The sequence below is a fragment of the Aplysia californica genome, unplaced genomic scaffold, assembly GCF_000002075.1.
Source record: "Aplysia californica isolate F4 #8 unplaced genomic scaffold, AplCal3.0 scaffold00089, whole genome shotgun sequence".
Taxonomy (NCBI): domain Eukaryota; kingdom Metazoa; phylum Mollusca; class Gastropoda; order Aplysiida; family Aplysiidae; genus Aplysia; species Aplysia californica.
In genome coordinates this window covers 924583-951534 of record NW_004797359.1, presented here as the reverse complement: position 1 = coordinate 951534, position 26952 = coordinate 924583, and the positions used below count along the sequence as shown (strand labels likewise).

General features: G+C 39.1%; 1 protein-coding gene across 1 annotated transcript; it reads right to left on the bottom strand.

Annotated features, from left to right (window-relative positions):
* On the bottom strand, positions 1-26900 carry LOC101864515 (ubiquitin-conjugating enzyme E2 R2). Its single transcript, XM_005094793.3, has 5 exons — positions 26574-26900; positions 14846-14932; positions 13717-13814; positions 12313-12447; positions 1-7996 (listed from the first exon to the last, which is right to left on the bottom strand). The coding sequence occupies exons 1-5, from the start codon at positions 26748-26750 to the stop codon at positions 7786-7788; spliced, it is 708 nt and encodes a 235-aa protein (XP_005094850.1). The 5' UTR covers positions 26751-26900; the 3' UTR covers positions 1-7785.
* Between the last annotated feature and the right edge of the window lie 52 nt (positions 26901-26952).

Here is a 26952-nt window from a genome sequence, read left to right as displayed (position 1 = left end):
GAATGCTGTCAGAAAAAAGACATTTAATTCAGTTCAATAGATGCGGTACATGTGCAAAGTTACAAACAATCTCAGTTACAAACGGTCTCACGACAAAACAAGACCCCCGAAATGGGCCGTGCCCGATTCTCTCTTCTGCAGTATCAGTTAATTTATTTGTATACAAAACATACGGTACACATGTATCTATCATTATGTACACACTGGCGCCCTACACAGTCATACAGCTGTCATACCAAGCACACTTCTAGCACACACATATGTAATCGCTTTCAATTTCAAGCACAGGAGTTCGAAGCCCAATTTTTTAAAAATGCCTCAGTTTCATTTCTTGTTAATCTAATTTTTTAAAGATCAATATATCTCTCTGGGCATACATAATTTCAAAGGTGAAATGGATCCACACGGGTCCGTAACCAGTACACACATTGCATTGGTTAAGTGTAACAACGTATGATCGTTGACACAGCCGACTGAGTCGGCCCGACACTCGGCAAATACAAATATGGCTATGTAGTTTTATCAAGCTCAAATCTGGGGAACAATAAAACAGAAGGCTATCTTCTGAAAAGTCAAATCATGCTATACGAATACTCAATTGTGACATGTTCTTAAACTGAGGGTTCTACAAAAGCTACTCAATTTTTAAAAAAAACTAGTCAAAACATTTAAGTCGCAAGTTCATACAGAGTGGCGTTTTTTTCGTTTGTTTTTTGTTTGGTCCATTGCACCCGCCGGACACATGGACCTGGGAACTACTTTCACAACATCTGCGGCACAAAAATACCCTGGAAGCAAGTTCCCCAGCGCCCAAGAGAAAAGCAAGCACAGCTTCCGCTTACCAGCAATACCCAGGGTACACATACGCTTTACTACACTTGTCTCTCACGCACTGTCAGTATCCATGTAATAGATTGGTGATGGTACGGTAAAAAGGAGAATTCCAAATTGTCGGTTATTATTTCAACTATATAATATAACATTTTTAAACTCCAGTTTCTAGGATCCCCCATCCCCAACCTTAAAAAAAATTAATAAAAAAAATCCAGGGCTCATTGAATACTAAATAATTCCCATATGAAAGCAAAGGCAATCTAGCCATGCTTACTAAATAATTCCCATATGAATGCAAAGGCAATCTAGCCATGCTTACTAAATAATTCCCATATGAATGCAAAGGCAATCTTGCCATGCTTACTAAATAATTCCCATATGAATGCAAAGGCAATCTTGCCATGCTTACTAAATAATTCCCATATGAATGCAAAGGCAATCTTGCCATGCTTATAAAACAGTAAGACGACAAAAATCCATGTTACAGACAGGTAGGAAAACAACCAACAGTGACTTTGTGGGGAGCAGATACACACTGACAATGTCTCTTTCTTACCCTGACAAAACTATTTACGAGGAATTATACTGTAACCTGGAACCATATGAACAGATGGGTGTAGGTGAGCATGAGAAAGTGAAAGTATACATGCGTACCTGTGCGTTTGAGGAAGAGTGGGGTGGGGGGCGAGAAAGAGAGAGAGAGAGAGAGAGAGAGAGAGAGAGAGAGAGAGGAGAGAGAGAGAGAGAGAGAGAGAGAGAGAGAGAGAGAGAGAGAGAGAGAGAGAGAGAGAGAATATAGGTGTGCAGAAGAGGTACTGAGAGAGATTATAGAGAGAGGTTGGGGGGGGGGGAGGGGGAAGACTACTAGTACTACTAAAGAAAACAGGGGAGGGGGGTCAAGTGATGCTACTCTTACTCTCAGCTTTTATAACAGTTATTAGAATCATCAAGTCGAATATACACAGGTCCACGTAAACACAAAACCACACAAACGCATTCTTTGTTAGCAAAATCTCTAAAAGTGCTCAGATTGGCCGAGGATGGGAGAACCTGTGGTGAAGCAATTCAGGGAATATTCGTACCAAGATGTACAAGCCATCGCTTCGTGTCAACAACTAAAACAGATCAAACAAACGGAAGAGTTACTTCACAACAATAACAACAACACAACATGAGAATAAAACCAACAATTATGTTTGGACAAGGAAATTAACAGTAACATGAAAAATGGCTTAACAAAAGAAAGGAAAAGAACTATCCAAAGTCACAATTTCTCTGCTTATCACAAACAATACACAACAAAAACAATCAACACAGATTCAGTCTGTTCAGATATATTTGTACATTTGCATGAATGGTATGTCCATGGGAAATAATCTGTACATTCTACAAATACGTATACAAACCATAAAACCAACACAGGCAAACCTATAGGGAAAAATATATTTGTTCGGACATTCTATCCTTGCCAAAAGTACCAACACACACGCGTACAAATGCTCACACACAAGTGACATGAGGCGCAGTTTGGAGATGCCCGACAATATTGATGCACCAAGGCAGCCTCAGAAAAAGAGATTGATTTGAATCACACTGATAGGCAATGTGGGCCCATTCATCAAGCAAGCAAACAACCACACTCGCAGTTTCATAAACGCACATCATGGGCAGACACTAGCCAAAGTGCCCTCCGTCAGGCTTGGCTCTCCCTACATATACCATGATAAGGCAGAACAAAACTTTGGAGGAGGAAAACTATGCCTTAAGTTCTCTACTCTGATTAAAAAATATTGAAAAACATCTTCAATCACTAATCTGGCGACTTTGTTGATAAGCAACACATCTTAAAAATTGGTTTAATTTTACAGACTAGTTTGCATTTCTTAATTCATGATCTTATGACACTACTTGAGGATCAATTCAAAACATAATTTTCCACACTGTTGTTTCATAGAAATAAATCATTCAACGATTAGTTAACACAACTTCTTCGAAAGAAGACAAAAGTCATGGGACTTGTTTCCACAAGTTAAAAATATTGAAGATACCCCCTCAGTTATTCTGGTCGAAAAAAACCCCCAAAAAACAAACAAAAAACATGACAATTTATACACCGGCTCTAGAACAGACCTGAAAAACATAACTAAAAGTTACTTTTTTTCCCCATGAGTAAACAAATAGTATAACTGTCTCAAAGGCATCTGATTTAGTATTTTTAGTTTGCTACACGTTTTCCAAACATAATACAGAGCAAGTCTAATATGTCAGTCTCAATTTAATGAGTTGGGGGTTTATAAAAAGCAAACATCTTATCACTGTACAATTAATACAATATTCATCTCTGGTGTGTAAACCAAAACTCTGCACAACAGACATAGGACTCCAAAGGATTAGGGCAGGGGTGAGAGGCACTCAAACGTCATTGAAAGCCGGTTGTTACAAAGGACACAAATAATCATTTACATGTCCCTTTCCTCACACAGAGCTGCACTTTTCATTAGCTAAACCAAACAGATGATAATCCAGAAGTGCATTAGTAGAGAAACACGGACTTAGGCCAATTACAGACCACACCTGACCCACAAACCTCAGTCATTCCTTTCAGGGCATGCTCAGCTCTTCTTAGAATTTCAGTAGCTGGGCGTCAGGTTGGAAAGATTTGAACAAGGACAGCCTACAGTACAATAACAGCAAGCTTAATTTGTCACACCTGCTACGCAACTGCCCACATTTTCCAATTTAAAGTTGGCAGAATTGAGAAATCCATATCAAGCTTATCCTATAGTAGATAGTTACCAACTGTAGTGTGGAAGAGAATTTAAGACTTTAGGTCTTAGAATATGTAAGAAATACTGCTCTAAAATGAGATGCCGCCAAAACGTTAAAACTTCATTCTTCTTTCAGGAAATATGCAGTTTACTGGTTTTTCTGAAAAATATAGAAAGCTGCTAAGTTTGAAAGTGGGTGATGGGGAAAATGAAAACCACAGAGAAAAACAAGACACAGAGAGGAAAAAATGAAACAAACAGAGGAGAAGGTCAACAAATACTTGAAAAAAAGACGTCTGACAGCCTTTCATTGTTCTGGACATCTAGCTCCTCACCACTGAACAGCTCAACATGCTTGACATAGCCATTTAGTACTGACTGTAAGGTGAAACATTCACAAGCTACACTGTAGGGCTTACTGTTAGTGTTAGGACTTCTAGGACCAGTTATGACAAGACCTGTCAGATGTTTGGTACATTCCCAAACTCATTATATAGATCTTTATCTATCACTGTTCAGTAGCAAGATAAAAAATACAATAATGATGTTCTGACTACACACAGAATCTCTGACAATGATCCAAGCCTGATATATTCATATATTCACTCCCCATTCCCCCCTTACACATCAGCACAGGAGCTAACCACCCTTTGAACTCAAACACATACTCAGATACATGGCTTTCATACGTGTCTACACCACATGCTGGTGTGTGTGAGAAAAACCTCTGATTGTTTCCAAAAGATGGCTGTGTCTCTGACAGGTTACTCACAATTTACATTGTGTTATACGCTGTAGTCCTGGGTGTGAAACGATCCAAGATGTAGGGAGATCGACAGTCCCTCGTAATGGAATAGACAAGGTTTGTTGCAGGAGAAAAGGTGAGCTCTAGATTTCGTTGAATTAACGTTCGGTGGAAGCAGGTTTCACAGCAATTTTATTGCACTACTGTCAAGAATGTTGATGGCTAACAATTTCTGTCGCCTTTCAGACGTCAACAGATCGTGGGTTAAACTTTGGGCAAAGAGGACAGCTACAACACACAGCATAGACTTTCTTTTCTTTTCGGGCATTAATCAGTTGAATGTCAATGGCCAAAGGTTTTCATGGTATTCTGCTTTATATAGTGGAGTTGAAAGGGAGACGGTAGGTAATAATGAGTTTTAAACTGTCTAGAGACTAGCCTCTGCAAAATAAGTGGCTGATCAAGAATTATCTGAAACTAAGTTGAAAATGCAAAATGTTGATTCTTAAATTTTTTTGGAGAAGTATAGACCCACAAAACTGGGAATTCATATATACATTTCAGCAGGTATCAAATTTTCGGTTTCATAAACTCACCAGTACAATATCGGGAGAAGGAAACAGACTGGGCTGGGGGAGACAGACCATATGCGCCATCCAAAAGTTTTCAACGTGAAAGACCCTTTCATGCCCAGTTTTGAAATTGAAACAATGGAAGAATTCGGCTTGGACAGATTTCCAAGAAAATCAAAAGAAGCAGAAAAGAACAGCGCAATTGTGGGACATACATTTTACGAGAAGGGGGCGCGATGAAGAATAAAAACATGGGACATTGCCATCTTGTCAGTTCTAGAATAGGTACTTACTGTGAGCATACTAACAAAGGGTGAAACTAACTGACTATTAATTGACCAGGAAACTGGGAAAAAATTGGAGGGAGGGAAAACGTGCTGAAATAGTGATCACATTACAGCTGCGGTTGAGAAGGAACTGGGACAAAGATTAAGCATGTTCTAAAACATAACCAATAAGCATAAAGAGACAGATATTAACAAAATACGGGGAGGGAAAAATTAAAGAGACAGGAAATACTGTTAGCTACACAGTCTGGTGAAAGGAATGCAGCTATCAATAGACAATGTATTTGTCCTGACAGCCACTATGGATAGCCACGACAGCTACACACTAGCCCACGTACAAAAGCCTTAGAATAAAAGACTTAAAAACAAAACCCACCAGGGTACTAGCCTCAGATACAAGGCTTGAGGCAATGCAGTGTTAATGCTCAGTTGTATCTTTGCACAAACAACTACATAATTAACAACCCCAGTAAAGTGCACATATGCAATCCCACACACACAGACATACACCACAAAAATATGCTATGTGACAAAAATAGTGAGCAATCTAGAGCGATCTCTCTCAATGAGTGATATCTGTTGAGGTAATACATGATATTCTCGGCCACTTGCAGCAGCAACTGGAAAGTAGATGTAAGAAATAAAAAGTTCAACAGCGAAACTTTCCATGAAGGAAGATAACATTCCTGTGTAGATACCAAAAGGAGAACACAAAGGAACTGACCACTGACCCCACTGCTCAAATTATACCCTTCCACTTTTTCCACCCAGCATCACAAGGGTTTCTCAGATCCTCTATACAATATAAGAATTCCATCATAAAGCTGTCACAGTCGCACGCTTTCAGCCCTACACACCCAAATTGTCAGAACAGCACGGCCGTTTGCACCAAGCCACATTGTCAGGCTGACCAATCATGCAGAGGGCCAATTGACTACATAATAGACCATTACCTTATAAGCAAAGCTCTAGAGCTTATTCCCGCAACACCAAAGCAAACACAAGTAACTGCATCTTTTTAATCCATTCTAAACTCAGAAAACCTATGAACAAGAAACTCAAAACTGAAACTTAGAGGAGGCCACCCAGCACATACCACAGCGCAACATTCGTACCAGTTTTCTGCATGCAATAACAGCAACAGTCTGTAATTTATAAAAATAGACTGCGAGCAGTTGATGGATAAATGTGTGGTGACTCGTACTGTTGTTAAGGTGCTGGCCATCAGGACCACATAGCAGACTGACAAATTAAGTTTAGCGCTGAGGTTGGGTGTAAGGAAAGTTGATGTGATAACATCCACTCCTCATCATGTGTGCACGGAGTGTCAAATCTCAAGTACTTCATCTTCTCAGACGCGTACCATGAACCTATACCGGTCACTCAAGCACTTTGAACCCTCCTCCCTCAATTTGAAAACACCAACAATGGGAAGATAACCAGAATGGGAGCAGTGACCTTGACCTGTCAATCAAATAAAGTTGATGAAACAACCATGGACTGCCTCTTGTCCAGACCACGGACCACTCCAGTGACTGACGGGTGATGTATAAGATCTTTTGCCACATGGAGAAGACCAGTGGCCTGCACATTCTGGGGAGGACACAGTCCCCTCAGGCCTCTCATCCCCCTTATCCTCAACATTTCCCACTAGTAAAAGAAGACAAGACACCGCAGCGACTATACTGCGGACGGTAACACCATCACAATGACTCTCTCATGGATTCTGCAGCGAGAGGCGAGGCAACGTCAAACCCGTAAACCAGTAACCTGCACAATCCATAACCGTGAATCACACTCACAAACTACATCACATACTACGGGATCTCGTGTAACAAAAATGAAGAAAATTTTGCCGTATCAAGGAATGACTTTATGGCCACCATCCTAAAAGAATGTGCATACGAGAAACACACTGACTAGATACTCCCAGGTCTAGAATCTAACTACAGGAATTCGTCCTCTTTTCCACTGAAGTCAAAAGTTGGAAGTTAACCTGATGTTTACATATATGGGGCCAGTTTTTTTCTTTTCAGGCATAAGGTGTACAATGTATACCTTCCTGTAAATACTATCATGGGTCAAAGTATGAAACTAAATAGAGGTGCGACTAATAATTTTTTTATAATGACTTTTGGAATTAGGAATCTCATGGGAAAAAATGTGCTATATACATTACCTATGCTATCTGTGATGATTATCTCAGTACCAACGATATCACACCATGGGTCAGATGAAAATGGTCTTTGGCCGGCATCTAAGGATCACCTTAATTAAACAAAAGGGGCAGCTTTCTTCGTTGCAATAGCAACTTTTGCAAAGAAACTAAAAGGGACCAAAAATGCCATCTTTAACCACAGAGATAAAAGAAAAATCTTAATTTGTCTCACATACAAAGCCAGTTTGAGCATAATGGGACACTGGCTTTGCGACACCCCAGTCGTCATGACCTCAATAAATCTTCAGATAGAAAACAGAAATGCCACCCATAACACTAAAACCCTGGGAAATATCAAGGGAAAAAAAAAAACATGTAGAGAACTAAGCGGCACAGACAACAAAACAGCTCTGGACGGCTATCAGGATTCTTCATTGCCTGAGTCCTCCTCATCCTCTTCATGGTACATTTCTTCATCATCATCAACATCATCTACATAATCATCATCATAGAAATCTGCATCCACTTGATTATCATGAGCAGGAATGGAGGAGACACAGTACTCTTGTAACGTGGTTGGTACTGTCACTTGATCTTTCTCAGCATCTTCCTTCGTGGCTTGCACTTGTTTCCTAGAAGACAAAAAGATCAGGAAACCGATACAATATTTACTGATCACACCTGACAAATACATATGGACATATCGCCGGCAAGCTGTTCAAATGTCATATGCCCAAAAAGCAAAATCTTACAGGAGAGAAAAAAACTTTCCTTTTAACAACTGTACTTACATTATGTCTCTTTTTTACTACTTGAATGTTTGGAATCTGAATCTCAACCAAATCTTTCTTGATCACACGCAACTAATATCATATATTAAGAAACTGCAATAAATTTTTTAAATGCCAAATTTTGGGCTTTGTACATTTTAACAGTTGGCTGAGGATACATCCCATAAAGCTTAACAACAAACTCGAAACACACTGCTAGCCATGATACTCAATTCTTTATCTCCGAGGGGGGTAAACCCACAACGCCGGGGCCCTTTCTTGGTGCTAAATCTAAAAATGACAAAAATGTCATTAAATAGGTCATTAAATCAAAACTCTCAGACCTATTTTTATAGTTCTTCATCTAATGAATGAACTTCCGGTAAAAGAGACCTGTTTTAGGCAATTGCCAAAAAGTAATTTAATGTCGATGTCGTCGTAAAGGAATGTGCCCGAGCCGCTGTCCTTACTAGCACAGTGGTTCCGACCGTGAACCGATGGGAGCGGCTTGCCATAGATAAAGAGTTAAACAATTGTTATATCAGAGGGTTGGGGGGGGGGGGGGGGGGGGCGGCGCGGCTTAAGTGCCGTCAGTACGCTAAGCCGTCCCCGGCGGCTCGAGAACCGACGTTCAATTTTAGCTTGGTTTCTATTCCAATCCACATATCCATGTTAAAATAAAGGTCATAATATAATGTTGACTTCCGGGTCAAGCGTTTCCACAGAAAATCGGAAGTTTTGATTCAGTTTTGAAACACGATTTCCAAGTTTATGCGACATTGTTTAATCGCGAAGCTCAAATTATAGCCCAGACATCAGTCTTAGTACTTTTACACAACAAAATGTATCATTATTTTGCTCACTAAAGAAATGTAGGACTATTCTTTATAATATTGTTACTACTGGACTCAAATTGCCAGTGCACTGTAATTGAGAAATCAATATTTTTGAGTGCTAGATCTACATAGTCAAAATATTTTTTTCTCCCCAAAATCACTACTTTTTGGTGAAATTACTAAAAAAAAGTACCACCCAAGACATGTATAGGTTTATTCCAAATGCAATTCTGAATAATTCCATATTAGATACGAGTGTTTTTTCTGTTTGGGATCCTTTTTTCAAATTTATAAAAATTTTTTTTTTTTTCAATATCGGAGGTTATGATCCAAATGTGCAAATATTATGGAATGTATGTAAATAACTGCTCATTTTCCAATATTTTCCTGTTCTATATACAGTTATGGTTATCTTGATGTATCTCTTGAAAAGGTGCAAACATATTTTTTGAGTTTCACCCGAGATTATTAATTTTTTGTTTTCAAATTTTATCTGCAGCTAATCACAATTGTGTTGCATAACCGCCTCTTACAGGAACCAAAGTTGAAAAATACACAAATAAACATTACAGATGTATTCTACAAACCATATACTGAAAATGTTGGTATATAATATGTTGATATTTATTTGAATTTATGGCCCCCAAGACCTGTGAACTGCGCACTTGTTATCATCTCATTTCGCCCTCCCGAAAAAAATTCGTCCACAAGCCGAAAATAATACGTAGCGAATGAGTTAATAGGTCTCGGGTTCTAATCCGGATAGCGATGGAAAATTTTCTTCTCTAAAATGTTCTCCTTTCACACCCTTTCTAGCTCTCTAACAATGTTCTGTGGTCTGCTTTTATCTCCACCTTCTGCCCCCATCCCTTCACCTCCTTTGCCCCTCCCTCTGGGCTCCCGACTCTTTCTGCAGCCTTTCTAGTGCTTCTCCCTGGAACCTTCTTACTGCTGTCTTGCAGCCACACTCCTGATCTTACGGTAGGTAAGATCTACAACTAGCCTTCTCGGATAAGGGTGAAAAACCTTGGAGGTCCTGTGTGCAAGTTGCCCACGTTAAAGATCCCTTGGTGGTCTAAAATCGATAAGAGTAGGCTTTGGCCGCCACCTGGGCAAAATAAAAAATTTCCTACCGACTGAAAAATGTTTAATGTGTCCTTCACGCTCATATAAACTTATGAAGCTGCGAGCACCGCCGTAAATCACTTACCAACCACCCCCCCCCCCCAACAAAAAAACACAAATCAAACTGAAACCATTGTTAGCCTTGATCAGAAGTTTGAGCGAAGTCTCGGAATACCACATCTTGACAACTGCTGATTCATACAACACTGTGCTCAAGCATACTGTCTAATAACATTTTTGTTATGATCATGTTAACTCTTTATCTCTGGCAAGCCGCTCCCAGCGTCTGAACTGCTGTGCGGCTCGGGCACGTTCCTTTACGACAACTTCGACATCAAATTACTCCGAAAACAGGTCTCTTTTATCGGGATTTCATTCATAAGATGAAGAACTATCGAAATAGGTTCACTTGTTTTGATTTAATGACCAATTTAGTGATGTTTTCGTCATTTATAGATTAAGTACCAAAAATGAGCCTCGGTATATTGAGTTTACCCTCCACAGAAATAAAAGAGTTAAGGAAGCTTGCTGCACAAATGAAAGACAGTTTTATATGAACACAGACAAACACATAGACCTATATTGTTTAGTTAAGCTTTATTGAGAGTTTTATAGTACTTGCAACACAAATAGGTCATAAAAGTGCCAATGATTAGGTGTTACATGAAAGTAGCTTACAAAGAAAAAAAAAAAGGAAAGATTTTTTAAATTAAAGAGAACATGCCGACACAACTGTCATTCAGTGTAAAAGAAAAAGTAAGCAAGATAGATAAACACACAAAAGTATGACCAACTAATGACACCCCCAAAAAGAAAAACAAATTGAACAGTATTCAGACGTGAAAGTGGTCCCAAAAAAATAGCCTGAAAATCTGAAGGAGTGTAACCACGACACTGGCACGGCATCCGAGCGTCGCGAGGCTTAACTAGGGGGGGTCAGGAAAATTGTTAAAAAAATTAAGGTACCTAAACTGCAACCTGGAGGCATTTTCAGCATGGAAAAGGAAAATATCAAACCTCCAAAAAATCTACTACTTGTAATCTATTGAAAACAGTAGTAAATCAACAGGGTATAACATACACTTACTAAGATATTGCTTGGTGATAGGATTCTACAGCTAGATCTATAAGCTTATTATTTTAGATCAAGTGTCTGGGGCTGGGGCTGGGGCTGATCAACACCTGAGATCAAGCCAGGCTGTATGTATCATGTTTTTCTGAATGTAATCTGAAAGGTAGCCATTGCTGTCTCTTTCTTCTAGCCATGTCAACTTGAATTTATTTTTCTCACTGGCCTCAATGCTACTCAGATCATCACGCTGAGAAACAAGGTGCTGAGGCATCTTTCCAAAGAAAAAACCTAGTTATGTCTAGAACTACCTCCAAATCTGCATAATTGTAAAGTCATCACATCAATCACAGTTAAAATGAAACACACAAATAATTTTAATCAAAATTGCGGCAGAAACAAAAATCAAACTGTAAAACAGCCCTTGTCATAAAAGAAAACCTTTTCGGGCAGAAAGAAAAGCTAAACTTTGAAAGAGCACCCACAAAAATCGTAACTTTTCCTTGTGCAAACCAGCATACTACCGTCACTACCGACACGATGACTGACCATTTCAAATAATGGCTCATCATGTAATACCCAGTGCCCATTGGGAGATCGGTTTTACTAATTATACAAACCGATCCTCCGTCTCGGGCCTTGAAAACAACACATTTGAGGCCACGAGTCGGGAGATCAGTTTGTGCCACAATTATAGCTTTACGCCCTCAATCATCAAACCGAACCGATCTTGTCAATGGGCACTGGGTATAATGTCTGCGGACACCTCTGTTTATATGGGATATGCAAATGGCGGCCGGAAATGCGTTGTCTTCTTCTTATTTTCTTAGTGAGCATTTCTGTTCCTATCTTTGCCAAAATAGACAATTTCGCATGAAAATTTTGGTCGGTCAGAAACAGCCGGCCACGGTGGAAAAATTTTGGTGTCGGAGTCAAAAATTTCAGGAGCACTTAGAGGTCTGAGTATAATCTTAAAGCACACTGAACCCTCTTCAGGCTTAATCTACGTCATGAAGAAAGTCACCTCAGTCAAGGAATCCCCCCCCCCCTCCTCCCACAACCTTATACTTAAAAAAGTCAACAAACATAAACCCTAAAACGGCATACATTCACAAATGTGGTAACCTCAGAGACCTCGGGGAACCCACCTGATGATGTTCTCGTATTCTTTCTCTTTTCCCTTGGACTCCTTCCATTTTCTGAACATGACGGAGGCATCCACATTAGCAGGAGAGAATGTGTTGGGCTCATTTAGCAATGAAATCACACTTAGTAAAATTGTTCTGAAAAAGAGAAACCAGTTGTAATAGTTACTGATAACACAAAAATACACATTTTCGTACAACTTTTGTAAGCCACAACCATTAGAAATACCATAGGCACATTAAAAACCAGTAAGCATGATAGAACGTCTTGCAAAGCACACTAGAGGGATGCTGTCTTTCTTTGTCAAAACACAATTTTAAAACAAAACTACAAGTGGATAACAAAATCTCATTTTATTGTGACTCTTGTGCGCTGTATTTAATGCTATTAAGTTCTGGCTTTCGGCATTTATTTCTCAAGAAGGCAACTTCCTTTCCAGGGTATTGAAATTAGGATAAGATACGCTGTGATGCCACTAGACTTCTGTAAAAATAACTTAAATTTTTTTCGAGACTGATAATCTTTGGCTGCCGCAGATCTAGATCTAGATATCTCTAAAGTGTGAGACTGAATCCGCAAGGCTAAGCCCGGCATACATTTGAAATTAAAACCTAAGATCTGGTTGATCGTGCGCATTTTGATTCAGGGAGTGTATTTCCGTTGATTAAAAATATGGATCCTCGTGTCACACCGTCTGTATAAGGAACAAAATGGAAAATCGGCTTCCTGCACAACCATTTTTGCGTGGTTAATGGAGAACATATCCGATGAACGGAGAATGGACTTAAGACCGTACAATGACCATAACAAAAAACCCCCCGGAAAAACGTATTCCCTGGATAAGATAATACTTTATTGTCCAGGAGGGAAATTTTTCTTGGCTATATGTCAGATGGTTCAAATCTCTTTGTTTTATCTTTTTTTGAGAAAATAAAAATATAAAAAAAATGCTGAGAGCCCTGCATTGATTTTATTAATTTAAAAAGATATTTCAGACTTTTGAAATCAAACATCACACATCAGTTTATTACACGCTGCTATTCACTGGAACATGGTCTATGCACAGTAACCACCTACCAATGCTCCTGTTTTACTACTTAAGGACAGGAGCGACCCTTGACCCTCATTTTCTAACCAAGGAACCTGAGATAAAATCTATTTACACACATGTGTTAGATATAGTGAGATCTTTCCATAAACTCTTTAGTATATGCCTGATTGTTAAGGAAAACAGCCATCTCGAAAATAAACATGAAATAAATCCCTACGGCTTTTTAAATTTCTCAACCCACTTAACCAAAACTTGGAGAGAGTGTAACTCTGCTTCAAAATAATTTCATACGTGAGGGATTTGAAATAATTTTCAAAGAAATAATGTTTTTTAAACACATCTTTCATGAATTTACCTGACAGTCTGAGTTGGGTTCCAACGTTCTGATGGCAGTTCACCACTTTGCGGATCATCAACAGGTGGGTGGAGGATGGAGATGCAAACTTCTCCATTCTAAAGATAAAAAAAAAAAAGAAAAACCAAAGAGTAAAACAAACAGACATTGTGCAAAAGATAAATGGATATCATTATTATTACATTACAAATGATTTTATTTTTAAAAGAGTGACTACCAAAAAAACACATTATGTCAAAGAAGACAAAATAAAATTTTAGTTAAATGATTACACTTGGTGCTCCAAACTAGCAGAACCCAGATTGCAGTCCGCAGGACGATATTTTGCAGCCCCTAATTGAATCACAGTTATGTGTTTGTGCAGCCATGTTTTTCTCGAAATGACCTTTTTGCCGAGATGTTGCCTTGGGTTTTGGTATTTTTATGACCCAAGCTCAGGTTTGTTACAGCTTAAAAATTAAAAACTTGATTTCAAAGCTGTTCTTTTTAAGAAATACTTGAGAGATTTTCTTTGTGTGAAATACTTGATGCAGCCAGGCTCACCCAGAATCTACCCCCAGCTGCTCCCAGGTAATTTGAGTTTGAGATCTCCGATTACACTCTCATTAATAATGCTGATTTTTACCCCCCCTGCAAGAACATGCCTCATAACTAGAAACAAAATTTACAACCAGTGCTTCCAACACCTGAGGCTGAAAAGTAAGGAAAATTTTGCCTGGGGGAAAGAGACTGCCTACAACCTATAACATCTTTTTTTTTTTCAAACCAAGATTTGTTTTGTTTGAATGTTCCCCTACATATCTTTCCATTGATGCCAAAGTTTAAAAACAAGTTCCCCTTGCCATTGCAACCAAATAAAAAGAGTTTGGTGACTTTCAAAGCTGTAGACAGAAGTGTCTTTGGAAACTGCAAATTTACATTTTTTGTGCCTTTCATCAACCCTTTTCAATGAAATCTATTCAGCAATGTGTTTTTAAATGGACATAAAAGGTGTTGAGGTAATGACGAAAAAGGTGATCAAAGTTGCCCAACAGGTGAAAACATGTCAGTATCTTTGATTTCATTATTTTGACAAGCAACAGATTTCACCGTGATGCTCCAAATATATCATTATAAAAACCTAACTTACCTCATACACATTTGGATGCCACATCTTTGAGATGAAGCGCACACTTGGAGGGGAATAAGGGTAATCTGGTGGAAATTTCATGTGTGCCTGAAATAAGAAAAGAATTCCATTGTAACCATGGAAATATTTTTCAATGGCATGAAAACAAAAAAATAAATTATCCTATACTATATGATTTTGATGCAACCCCCCCCCCCCCACACACACACATTTACTCACAAATTTTCAGAATCAATGAGTCTCTTTTCTCCTGGTGTAGAAACACTGCAAAATTCTCATAAAAGTAAAAATGCTAACCAGCCCACATCAATATCCAAATAGTCATATAAAGCAAAAAATATAAAATAATTGATAATCACACAATAGGCCAAGCAACTTCATGTGAAATGGTCCAAACCTAATGTACACTATGATGAAACAAACCAAATTTTATGACTTCAACCCTAGAAGCACTCAGCGTTTCACCGAAAGTAACCAACCAAAAAAGCCCAGCTGCCACGGCAGACTGGTTGTAAACATGATGGGTGTTTGGCAGGGGGATATCAGCTGAGATACCAGAGATGTATACCTGCTACTGAAAAATGACCATTTATGGCTCAACAGATGATAAAAGGCATAAAACCACATCTTTTCTTAAAGCTGATAGAATGAGCCATTCAAAAATGATAAGTGATCAAATAAATACAAACAAAGAGCTAAAAGCGATGTAAACTCAACAATTAGTAAATATATTAGCACCGCGAAACAAGTAATAACACATAGCGTGTAGTCACTCAGCTGGACCGCGTCACTTTAATAATCTATATCTTGGCTAAGAGACGCTGTACGAGGTCAAGATATCTTGGAAAAGTCATTGGTCAGTATTTATAACTTTGACCTGTAATTTACTACATAATTTTCCAAATAAGGAATACTGAAATTTTCTATTGAAAAAGACCTGCGTCTATGCCCTTTATATAGGGCCAGCGCGCTTCCCGGGTAGCCTGGCTCACGCCCTTTAAATTTAATAGGGCCTGCGCGCCTCCAGGGTTAAAATAATAAATATAAAAGAGAACCCGCTAAGTTTCTACACATTTATTTAATGATTCAGTTTTTCCAGTTTAAAAAAAAAGCTTCCTAACCAAGATGTCATTTTGCAGTCAACGATATTCCGTTGTCAAATGCTTTCTTAGGAGAAAGGTTGTCCACATTCAGGGTTTGAATCATTGCCATTAAAAACATAAAGACTCAAGAAGAGCAGTTCTGTTAGGCAGGAAGAGCAAGAGTACTGTTGTGCAACACACAAGTCACAAGTCGTCCACTGTTAATGCACTGTCATTTATTTGATCAGAATTTTATGTTCTGCATGCATTATTCTCTGGGCTCCTGTGAAATAATTATTAATTGGGCTCTATTAACGCACAGGTCAGATCTTACGGAGGAGGTAACAAACTTACTAACTTACAACAAGAAGGTCAAATCTTTTTTAATGCATTCTCCTTGTTGTCACTTTATATTTTGTGAAAGTCATAATATTATATAATGCTCAAAGAGAGGTAAAACACCTATTAGAGATAACTGATAAAATAAATGCAATGCTGAAGCAACTCAAGTGTGTGGTTGACTTAAAAATGCATATCTCTATCAGAGTGACACAGCAATAAAACTGGGTCAGCAGTTTAAGCAGATAAAAGAGGAAGTGAAAGAGTTGAAACACACACTCTACTTCACAGAAAACATTTTCTTCAATTATAGTACAGAACAACGGTACAAAAAGGATTTTCACTTGTAACTAAAACATTTAGACTACGGATTCCACTGTCCCTCAATAACTCAACATAACTCAACAACTGGTCAAAAGATTTCATTTTTGCTTCAGGATTCCCTCTTACATTTCAAGGTAGTGAACTGTCCGGTGTCCAAACTAAACGTGCTTTTCATCAGTCTCCAATCTCAAAGTAAAGAAAGGACAAATGACAATTAGAAAGGAGCCAGATTAGGAATAATCTCTAATACTATAAAAAAAAAAAGCACTTTCCCTGGTTTGACTTTTAAAGAGAAGGACAAGTTGGGAGGTTTGAAAACCTCTATGCCGCCCTAATATTTGAACTCTAACCTTAGACCAAAACCACGCGTGTGGCCACTCCTTGACAAAAAAAAACAAAACTCCTAAGGGGGCAGGACATCAAAAGTGTATGACTAAAATAAATTTCTGCAGAATCCAAACTTACAATGACAATAAAATTAGTCACGATCTCGAAATTTAATCTCAAATTCTAAAACTCAATCTAGATCTAGATTCTAGATCTAGAGTCTAGATCTATTTTTATTAAAAATACCTTTCAAAATGGATGCTCTACTTTGAAAATGAATAGGACCAAACATTAGAATGGATAACGAGTATGAACTGCAAAAACTCAGTTGAACTTCAGGTTTGAGAATTTTTGGTTTCAGAGCATCCTAAGTATGCCATTTCTGGCTATTCAGGCCTAAATTTATAGTGCCGATTTTTATTTCTCCGAACGGTTTCCGGCCTTGTGATTTTTTTCCTATTTATTGCGAGAGTTCGGCGCCAACTTTCATTCTGCCTCTGGTCTGTGAAGGAACACCGCATGGCAAGCCCACCTACATACACCCTTCAGTAACACTCACCGCACACCCACCACCATCATGCATATGTGTACACACACAAACTTAAACACACACTAACTAAACATGACCAGTGGGCAACTTTTGAACGTATGATGAGCTGAGCTGTGGATGGAGAGACAGTGTGAGTGAAAGAGTGGGTGAAAGGAAGAATGTACGAGCTTGTCCACAGGAGACAGCAACTACTACTACAAGACGACGACACCGACCCGCCCCCGGCCTGGCCCACAGCTCATGAACGAAAGGAATGTGGCTAAGGGCACTAAGGCAGTGTTTTATCCGTTTTATCTTGCCTATATTATTGTCCATGGTTCGCAGGGTGCAAGGGAATGAGTGAGATTTTCTTTGTGTGTGCCTGGAGGGAGGGGGTGGGGTGTGAAAGTCATGCGGACGGGGATGAATCGCGTGAGAGAACACAGGAATTGAATGGATGAGTGAAACTGAAAGAGAGGAACGACTCATGAGCCCTGGAGTGAAAGGATTCTGTGTTTCTATTTTTGTATACTTTGAACTGTTACTGAATAAAGGCTGAAATAAAGCCTGAAAAACAAACACACACACACACTCCTCACTCTCCACTTACACACTTACTACCACACACAGACACACTGACACCACTGACACACGCACATAAGCATACACACACACACGAGCAAATTTTTGGGTCTATATCTATTTCAATTTTCAAGAGCTAGTCTAGAGATTTTTAGCCGAGTGTAAAAACGTGAAAAAGAAAGGTTTCACAACAGAATGAAATCAAAATTAGAACAGCCCATAAACAACCACAAAAATTAACAAATAAGGGCGTGTGTCCACCTGTACGAAGAAGATTGGCTGTTTTAACCTTGGAGTAACTATATAGGGAGAGGCCCTAACGTTGCGTTGCCCGCTCAACAGTTCCAACCAAGTTGAAGCCGAAAGGGCGGAGCTTATCGGGCCTGCCGCCATCTTTGTAAGTTCAAAACAATGCAGCGTACGCAGCGTAATCTCCTTTCAAAACAAGCTGCTCGGACTCCATTGTCTCTCAAAATGTCTTTGTCAATGTTAATTACAGCATTATAAGCACTCACGTACAGTTGTAATGTAATAAGGATGTTAACAAATCTTACTTGCATCAAATTACCAGCTCATTTAGTCGAATATTTACAGTAATACGTGTACTATGTATACACATTGTGATGGTAAGATATTCTGTTTTACATGTTTTAGAGACAAAATTGGGATAATAAGGATCAAAACAAAATTATAAACGGGATAATAACATTTGCTGAGTTTTTGGAAGTCGAACTTCATTATTTTTACAAAAACGAAGACTTCTTGATAGTAACAATATAATGACAGTAAGAAATCTTACTTGCATCAAATTACCAGCTCACTCAGTCGAACATCTGGTAATACATGTACTATGTATACACATTGTGACGGTAAGATAATTTTTAAAAACTTGTTTTAGAGAAGAAATAGGGATAATAAGGATCAAAACAAAAATATAAACGGGATAACAAAATTTGCAGACTTTTCGGTCATAGAACTTCATCAGTGCAATATGATGTCATCACTGACATTATTTTTACAAAAACGTAGTCTTCTTGACTTAAACTTACAACAGAATATATTTCTAACAAAATTGAAAATGATTACACAAAAGATGGTAGTGAGGGTGGGATGGGATGGGCGAAGAATGAGGAAGGAGAGGGCAAGGCAGATAAGAGTGAAGTATGATGGTGGAAATTACCCCCCCCCCCCCCACACAAAAACAAGAATAAAACAGCCCCCCCCCCAAATAAAGCGAGGAGGGAGGGCCACCTTTAAAACACCAAGACACTTTATCTAAATTTTACAAAATACTGTTAAGGGTATTGAACAATTAATAGAGAATTTGAAATGATAGGCTTATAATAAGAAGATTTTCAAAACAGATTGCACTAATTTATGACATTTCACTCTTGACAATGTCACACCCCATGCACAGACAGACGACACATGGCATCAAAAATGTTATTCACACACCAAACACACTTCAATGACATTCTTTGAAGGCACTGTCGAACCTCCGACGAGACTTAAAAAAACAGCAAGGAATTTACTTTTGACACATTGGAGTCAACAAAGGCACCGATGCAGGTTTCACATTTTCAAACGCTTTGTCAATCTTAACAACACAAAACCAGCAATGTAAGCAACATGCAGAGCAAATTGACAAGTATGCTAGAGTAGATCTAGGCACATACGTGCAGTTATCATCATGGCAAACTGAATTTTCTTAAATCTTTTTTCATTCTGTTTTTACTGTGAGATGCATTTACGGCTAAATCAGAAGGCACTTCGTCATCAAGTTCAGTGCCATTGCTAGAGACTGATATTTTTTTTAACATTTGGTAGGAAATTTTGAATTTTGCCTGGGTGGCGACCGAAGCCTACTCTTATCGCTTTTAGACCACCAAGGGACCTTTAATTTGCGCAATTTGCATACGCGACCTCCGAGATTTTTTCGCCCTTGTCCGAGAAGGCTAGGGGTAGATCTTTCCTACCAGAAGATCAGGGGTGTGGCTGAAAGACAGAGGTAAGAAGGAGCCAAGGAGTAGCAGTAGAAAGGCTGCAGAAAGAGTCCGGAGCCCTGAGGAGGTAGGGGCAGAAAGTGGAGGTGAAAGCAGACGAAAGAGAAAGTAGAAGTTTAGAGAACAAAATTTTTCCGTCACTACTCGGATTCGAACCCAGGACCTTTGAATGAGAGGCCCCCCGGACCCAAACGCTACGCAAACTGCCATTCGGTTGACACTAAGTTTACAACTGAGAGAACTGAGCTGATCTCACAAACATGGCCGACCGTCGCCTGCAGCGGCTTCACGTTACGCGACTCGCGGCCTCTCCTATTATAGTTCCTCCAAGGTTTTAACCATAAATGTGCGTAAATTTTTTTTAAAGTGCAGGATATTACATATATGTAAATTATGGAATCACACACACACACATTAAGGGGCCTGCCAGTGTCAGTCCATGTAATCGGTTTTGGTGGAATGTACACTCTAACATAACACATTTAAATCTATATATATATATATATATATATATATATATATATATATATATATATACATATTATATATATACATATATATATGAGCCATTGCCAAAACGTGGGGAAAAACACACACATCTCACATTAGTGTGCATAAAATGTGATGCATTAGTATTTATTCCTCCAAAACGTATACACAGGTCAAATATAGGATGTAGAACCTGCATTAGCAGTTTCAGACCCCTTGTCAGCTTTACAACCTTGAGTTTGTAAATTTTGTGCCAAAAATGTTCGTTTTTTAGTGATTCCTGGAGTGTCATTTTGAGCACACCAATGCAAACTTCCAAGAATGTCCAAAATTTAGTATTTTTGGGTGTGTTTTTTTTTACGTGTGCTTTGATCCTATGTTATTTGTCATTGAGAAAGGTTAACTTGCTCAAGAAATCGGTTCATTTGTTTGCAAATAGACGAACAATTCTGATTACTTGTGCGTCTGTCGTGTCGTCACGGACTAGGTGTTTCAGAAAACACCATTATTTTTCAGTAGAATCACCGTAGCTGGCTAAATCTCTTTGCCTATCGCCGTTTATTCAATACTTCAAAAGCCGCGATGCGCGAAAGGAACATCGGGTTCCTAGGTCTACGATTTCGGTCGGCTGTTTAACATTCGCCGTTATTGTCGTCAATTTGCGACGTGCCGGAAGTCCGAATTTCGCCCACTTTTGTTTTGAACGGGTCATCAAAAGTGCCGGGATATAATTGTTTTCTTGAGTGACTTCCCCTTACCCGCGTCCCCAGAACAACGGAAGCAACGGGGAAAACAGAAAAACGAAAGTAGTCATTGCCTTCAGCGTCCGGTGACGCACAAGAAGGTTGCGTTCAATGTGACGTACTGGGCTGTTTTGCGTGTTTTTAGGCTACTCTGTTGAATATTTTAGTGAAATTGCGGTGTTTACACTGGATTCCTGGAACAAGAGTGTGATGTGTGAACAAACTTCGAGAGGAGAGATGGATCATTTCTGTGGTTATAGATTTAGCTTTTATGCTCAGTGATGACGTTTGGGGTGTCGTCATGCAGCCGTACAAGACTGACTAACGTACAAGAAATTACATTGTCCTAAGAGCAAACATTTTTAAAGTAATGTGTGCTCTCTTTACTCAAACAAATAAACAAACATGTCCTTGTTTATCTGTCTAACTCAAAAATACACATTTGTTCTTTGTTGGTATGATATACCTTTTTCCAATACATTGTGTCATCATTGTTATGTACAAGTAATATTTTTCATAACTGCTAATATCAATAAGTTTTCAACATATATTTCATACATGCAAGATTCATTTAGAAGCAAAATACGCCTTTATTGATCTGTGTATCTCTTAGTGCAAATTTGTTCTTTGTAGGCATGATTTTACCTTTTCCCAGTATGTTTTGTCATCACTGTTATGTACGAGTACTGTTTGTCATAATTAGCCACATAATTGTGATCATCCACTGTCTTTGATATGACCTGGTATCTGTTTCAAAGCATAAAAAACCTCTCCTGTTTTTTTTTAATTCTTAAAGTGCGCTTTTATCTCTGGAGGCAAGACTTTTGTCTTTTCCTGTACATTGTGTCATCATTGTTATGTACAAGTCATGTTTGTCATCACTGTTATGTACAAGTCAGCTCCATTGATTTTGTGCTTTTGCCTCATATTAGTTAAAAAATTGTTTTACACATGTGTTTTTCTGGTACTGAGGCTTTGATAACTGTATTTGTACATCCTTTCACTATTGTGATGTGTTGTCAATGATAATGTCCAATGTGTATCCTTTCTTGTACATAACAATGATGACATGTTCTGTGCACTGCGTCATAGTTACAAAGCTTGCCATTCATATTACCATAAATGAATGGAGTTCATAGTGTACAAAGTGTTTGTTTACTAAACAAATGGAATTTTAAGTCTATAATTTGCTTTGCTGCTTATCTGTTTTTGTCATCACTGTTACATACAAGAAATACAGTAGTTGCCAAACCAATAGACCCATATCTCCAAAACCGTACATCTCCTTGCTCTGATACTCTAGGAATATGAGCACTAAATGTCAATCTGTGACTGACAGAAAAGAGAGTCAAATTCGTAAGAAATTTTTTTTTGCACCACTGAGTCTCAAGAGAGTCTCACGTTTTGGCAACTGCTCATATATATATATATATATATATATATATATATATATATATATACATACATGTAGGCTATATATATTTAGAATCTAATGAAGGTAGGAACATCAAATTAAATGACGTTACTCTATGCAACATCCCCCCCCCCCCTTTTCTGGAACAAAAAAAAATTGATAGAAAAACAACACATCAGAACAATAACAAGAAAAAAAATTACACACTAACGTTTTCAATAGATCAACGAGGTTCGGTTTCTTTCTTGTTTTCTTTTTTTTTCATAATTTGACTTTTATTCCCCGACCAAAAAATGCCAAATAATCGAGCCACGATTGATTGGTCGCAGCCGCGACAAACGCAGAAGCTAGTTCTATGTGTCTTTATCAATAACCCTCCGTAGATCTAGATCTAGATCTAGACAGCACACTAGTGAACACAACACATAAAGTTTAAGAGCAGCACCCTTCATAGGCAACACGTCATCTGTATCGAAAAACTGTTTGGAACTGTAGACTAGTATTTCTTTATATAAATATTTACTGCGGACATTTTTTGGACCGATTGAACCATATTGTATACAAACAATCTTTGGTAGGCCTATACTCTATATAACATCCGAAATTTGTGGGAAAGGATGTGATTTCAGAGTGTTCGGAGAAATAGTGCCCAGCTTTATTTTCCCGAACGTTCGGAGAAATAGTGCCCAGCTTTATTTTCCCGAACGTTCGGAGAAATAGTGGCGGCCAAAAAACATCCCTTGTATAGGCCTACATAATTTTCTGCTTGTGTTAATCCATTTATTTCCAAATCCAAAGCCATGCTTTCTCCCTTGTACAGATACTGTACATGATCCACAACTAGATCTAGATCTATAAAACTTCACAGTTAATGTTTAACTTTTTTCTGCTTGTGTTGATTTGCACCATAATCAGCATAAGGTGTAGAATTCTTACAATAATAGCTTGACTTGATCTCTAGATTCTAGATCTAAATAACTTGACAGCTTATATTCAACTTAAATCCACAACAATACTTACAAATAAACAAGTCTGGTAAAAAAAATCAAGCTCTCTAGAGTTTTCTTTTCTTGGCAGGCCCAAGATCTATTGAACCACAATCGTCATTTCTTCCTTTTGTTTACAGAGCTAATGCTGTGCTTCTTGTGCTTTAGAAAGTGAAAGTAGAAGACACTGTCTACACTTTCAAATAAAAGAGCACTTCCGGTATGGGTTGGCTATTTTTGACTTTTGGTAAAAACGGAACATTTTTATTTCGCATTTTTGAAAATAAATTTTTTTTTTTGGGCACGAATTTTCACGGAAATTTTCCCATTTGCAGAAATCTGCTAATTTGCGGAAATCCGCAAAAGACTGGAAGCCCTGTTTTTTGGTAAAAAGTGTTTTTACGGCGCTCGCAACTGGTCATATGAGCGTGTGGGACACACCTACCTAACATTTTCAGCAGGTAGGAAATTTTAAAGTTTGCCTGGGTGGCGGCCGAAGCCTTATCGATTTTAGAACACCAAGGGATCTTTAAGGTGCGCAACTTGTACACGGCCCCTTCGAGATTTTTCACCCTTGTCCGAGAAGGCTAGGTGTAGATCTTTCCTACCAGAAGATCAGGGGTGTGACTGAAAGATAGCAGTTAGAAGGAGCCAAGGAGTAGCAGTAGAAAGGCTGCAGAAAGAGTCAGGAGCCCAGAGGACGGGGCGCAGGAGCTGAGGGGGTGATGAAAGCACACGACAAAACATTGCTAGAGAGCTAGAAATGAGGTGAAAGGAAACAATTTTAGAGAAAGGAAAATTTTTCGGTCGCTACTCGCATTCGAACCCGGGACCTTTGAATGAAGGGAGTGCATACAGACCCGGTAACCGGGAACAAAGTCACAAAGTATACAGACCCGGTAGGGGAACTCTCTTGTGATTTCGGAGAGTTTCAGCGCCCTCTTGGCTCAGGGTAGACCTAGATCTAGGTTCTTCTAGATCTATGGCCTAAGTCTAGATCTAGGCAGACATAAATCTTTGATCTAGTTTTGCGGCTAGCCTAGATCTAGATCTAAATGAAGATTACAGATGTCTTTTCGATGAACGATCGTTTTTCCTCCGTTTTGGAGTTGGAGGAATCGCAATTTGAAGAAAAGAACAATGTCATAATTTCAATCTCTATTTCTCTGCCTCTCTCTCTCTCTCTGTGTATTGCTCGCCTTCTCTTTTTCATAGTTTGTCTCTGTCTTTTTTTCTCCCCACCTATTTCCCACTCTATCTTTCTCTCGTTCCCTCCTGCCAACTGGGGCATGTCATATACATTGCTAGCACCTCTCTCTCCCTCTCTCTCTCACACACACACACACGATTTCTACCGGGTCTGGGCGCTGAAACTTCCCGAAATCACAAAAGAGTTCCTCTACCGGGTCTGTACACTTCGTGACTTTGTTCCCGGTTACCGGGTCTGTATACACTTCGTTGAATGAAAGGCCAACACCTAAACCCTGGTAACGCGCAGTTCCTATATAAAGGGCGTGAGCCAGGCTACCCGGGAAGCGCGCAGGCCCTATATATAGGGCAACCTACTTTGACCTGGAATCACTCAGGCCCTATATAAAGGGCATAGAGACGCTGACCTTGTTCAATGGAAAATTTCAGTATTCCTTACATGGAAAATGAAGTGACTTAGTAAATTGCTGGTCAAAGTCATAAATAGTGAGCAATGACTTTGTAAGTTCTTGACCTCGTAGAGCGTCTCTTGGCGGAAATATAGATCGATAAAGTGACGCGATCCAGCTGAGCAACTACAGGCTATGTGTTATCACTTGTTCCGCTGTGTTAACATACTAATTGTTGCGTTCACGTTTTGCGCTTTGTTTTATTTATTTGACTGTTTTTATCATTTTTGAATGGCTCATTCTATCAGTTTTAAGAAAAGATGAACTATTGAGCCGTAAATGGTCATTTTTCAGTAGCAGACTACATCTTGGGTATCTCCGCTGGTATCTCCATGCCAAACCCCCACGTTTACAACCGATTGGCCGTGGCAGCGGGGTATTTTTTGCGGATTACTTCCGGTAAAACGCTGAGCGCTTCTAGGGTTAACTTTTAGGCCACGAGAGCCCCCTCACTCAGTGTAGGAAATCCCTTTTGAAAGTGACATCAAAATAAAAATAAAAACAACAGCTATAGATCTAGAAATCTAGATCTAAACGTAGGACGATAATAATGCATCATGTAGCACAAAGTACTCTAATTTTTATTTGGTCCTGTCCCTGTTAGCTCTATTTTAGATATAATATATATCTATCCATCTCTCCCTCCTACAGGACCTCTACCTCTAGTCAGTCTCTAGAATCTTAGCCTAGACTCTTCGGTGCTTTTTCGGTAGTTCCCACCCCCATTATTTGAGCCTGATCTACATCTAGATTCTAGATCTATACGTTTGATTCGCGGTGAGCTAAGATATCAAACCTAACAACAGCAAAACATCAAATTGTGGTAAAATTCAGGGGGGCAAGCCCCCCTGAAACCCCCCTACTCTTGGGGCCAAAACCCGTGAACAATAGTTGCGGGGTGGGAACTACCGAAAAAGCGCCGACTCTTCTAGTCTGGTGACTAGAAATCTAGATAGTAGGCTAAGAATCTAATAGGCAAGGAGACACCACCAGGCCCCCAAAAAGTCACAAAGGACATTCGTCATTTGGGAGGACTTCCGTAACGAGCGACCACTATGAGACAGAGCATATATAATTGAGGGCTAGGGGTAGGGGTAGATCTAGCAGCTAGGGTTAGTAGTGTTAGGGTTAAGTTAGGCCTCTTCTTTATTGTGTTTGATGGGGTGGTCGCTCGTTACGGAAGTCCTTCCAGACATTTTACATATGAATGCCCAATGAGGCTAGGCTATACAAACTTATTATGCCTGTCTACCTTAAAGTATCCGCCTTCATATAACGTCCCAGGAGGTCCAAATATTGCCACTTCCCACTCAAAGATGTTGTCATCGTTCACCAGCTTCACTCGAAATCCCTCGACAGGTTCTGCTTGTATCTTTTTCAGTTCTAGTTGAAGAGCTTTCACAGCGCTCCCCGCTGGACTTGATGCCATTGCCGTGTACCAGTGAACTGTTCAAACGACGTTATATCGAATACCAGCCAGAAATTTCAAGAAAAACGAACGGACGAGGAACAGAAGACGAATTTGGTTAGTCTTTGTGAGAATGTGAGTCTAAATATGGCGTTAATAAACAGTGACGTCACGATGTTGTTATAAATGTAGCCGTAAAAGAAAAAGTTACGATAGGCTTGGC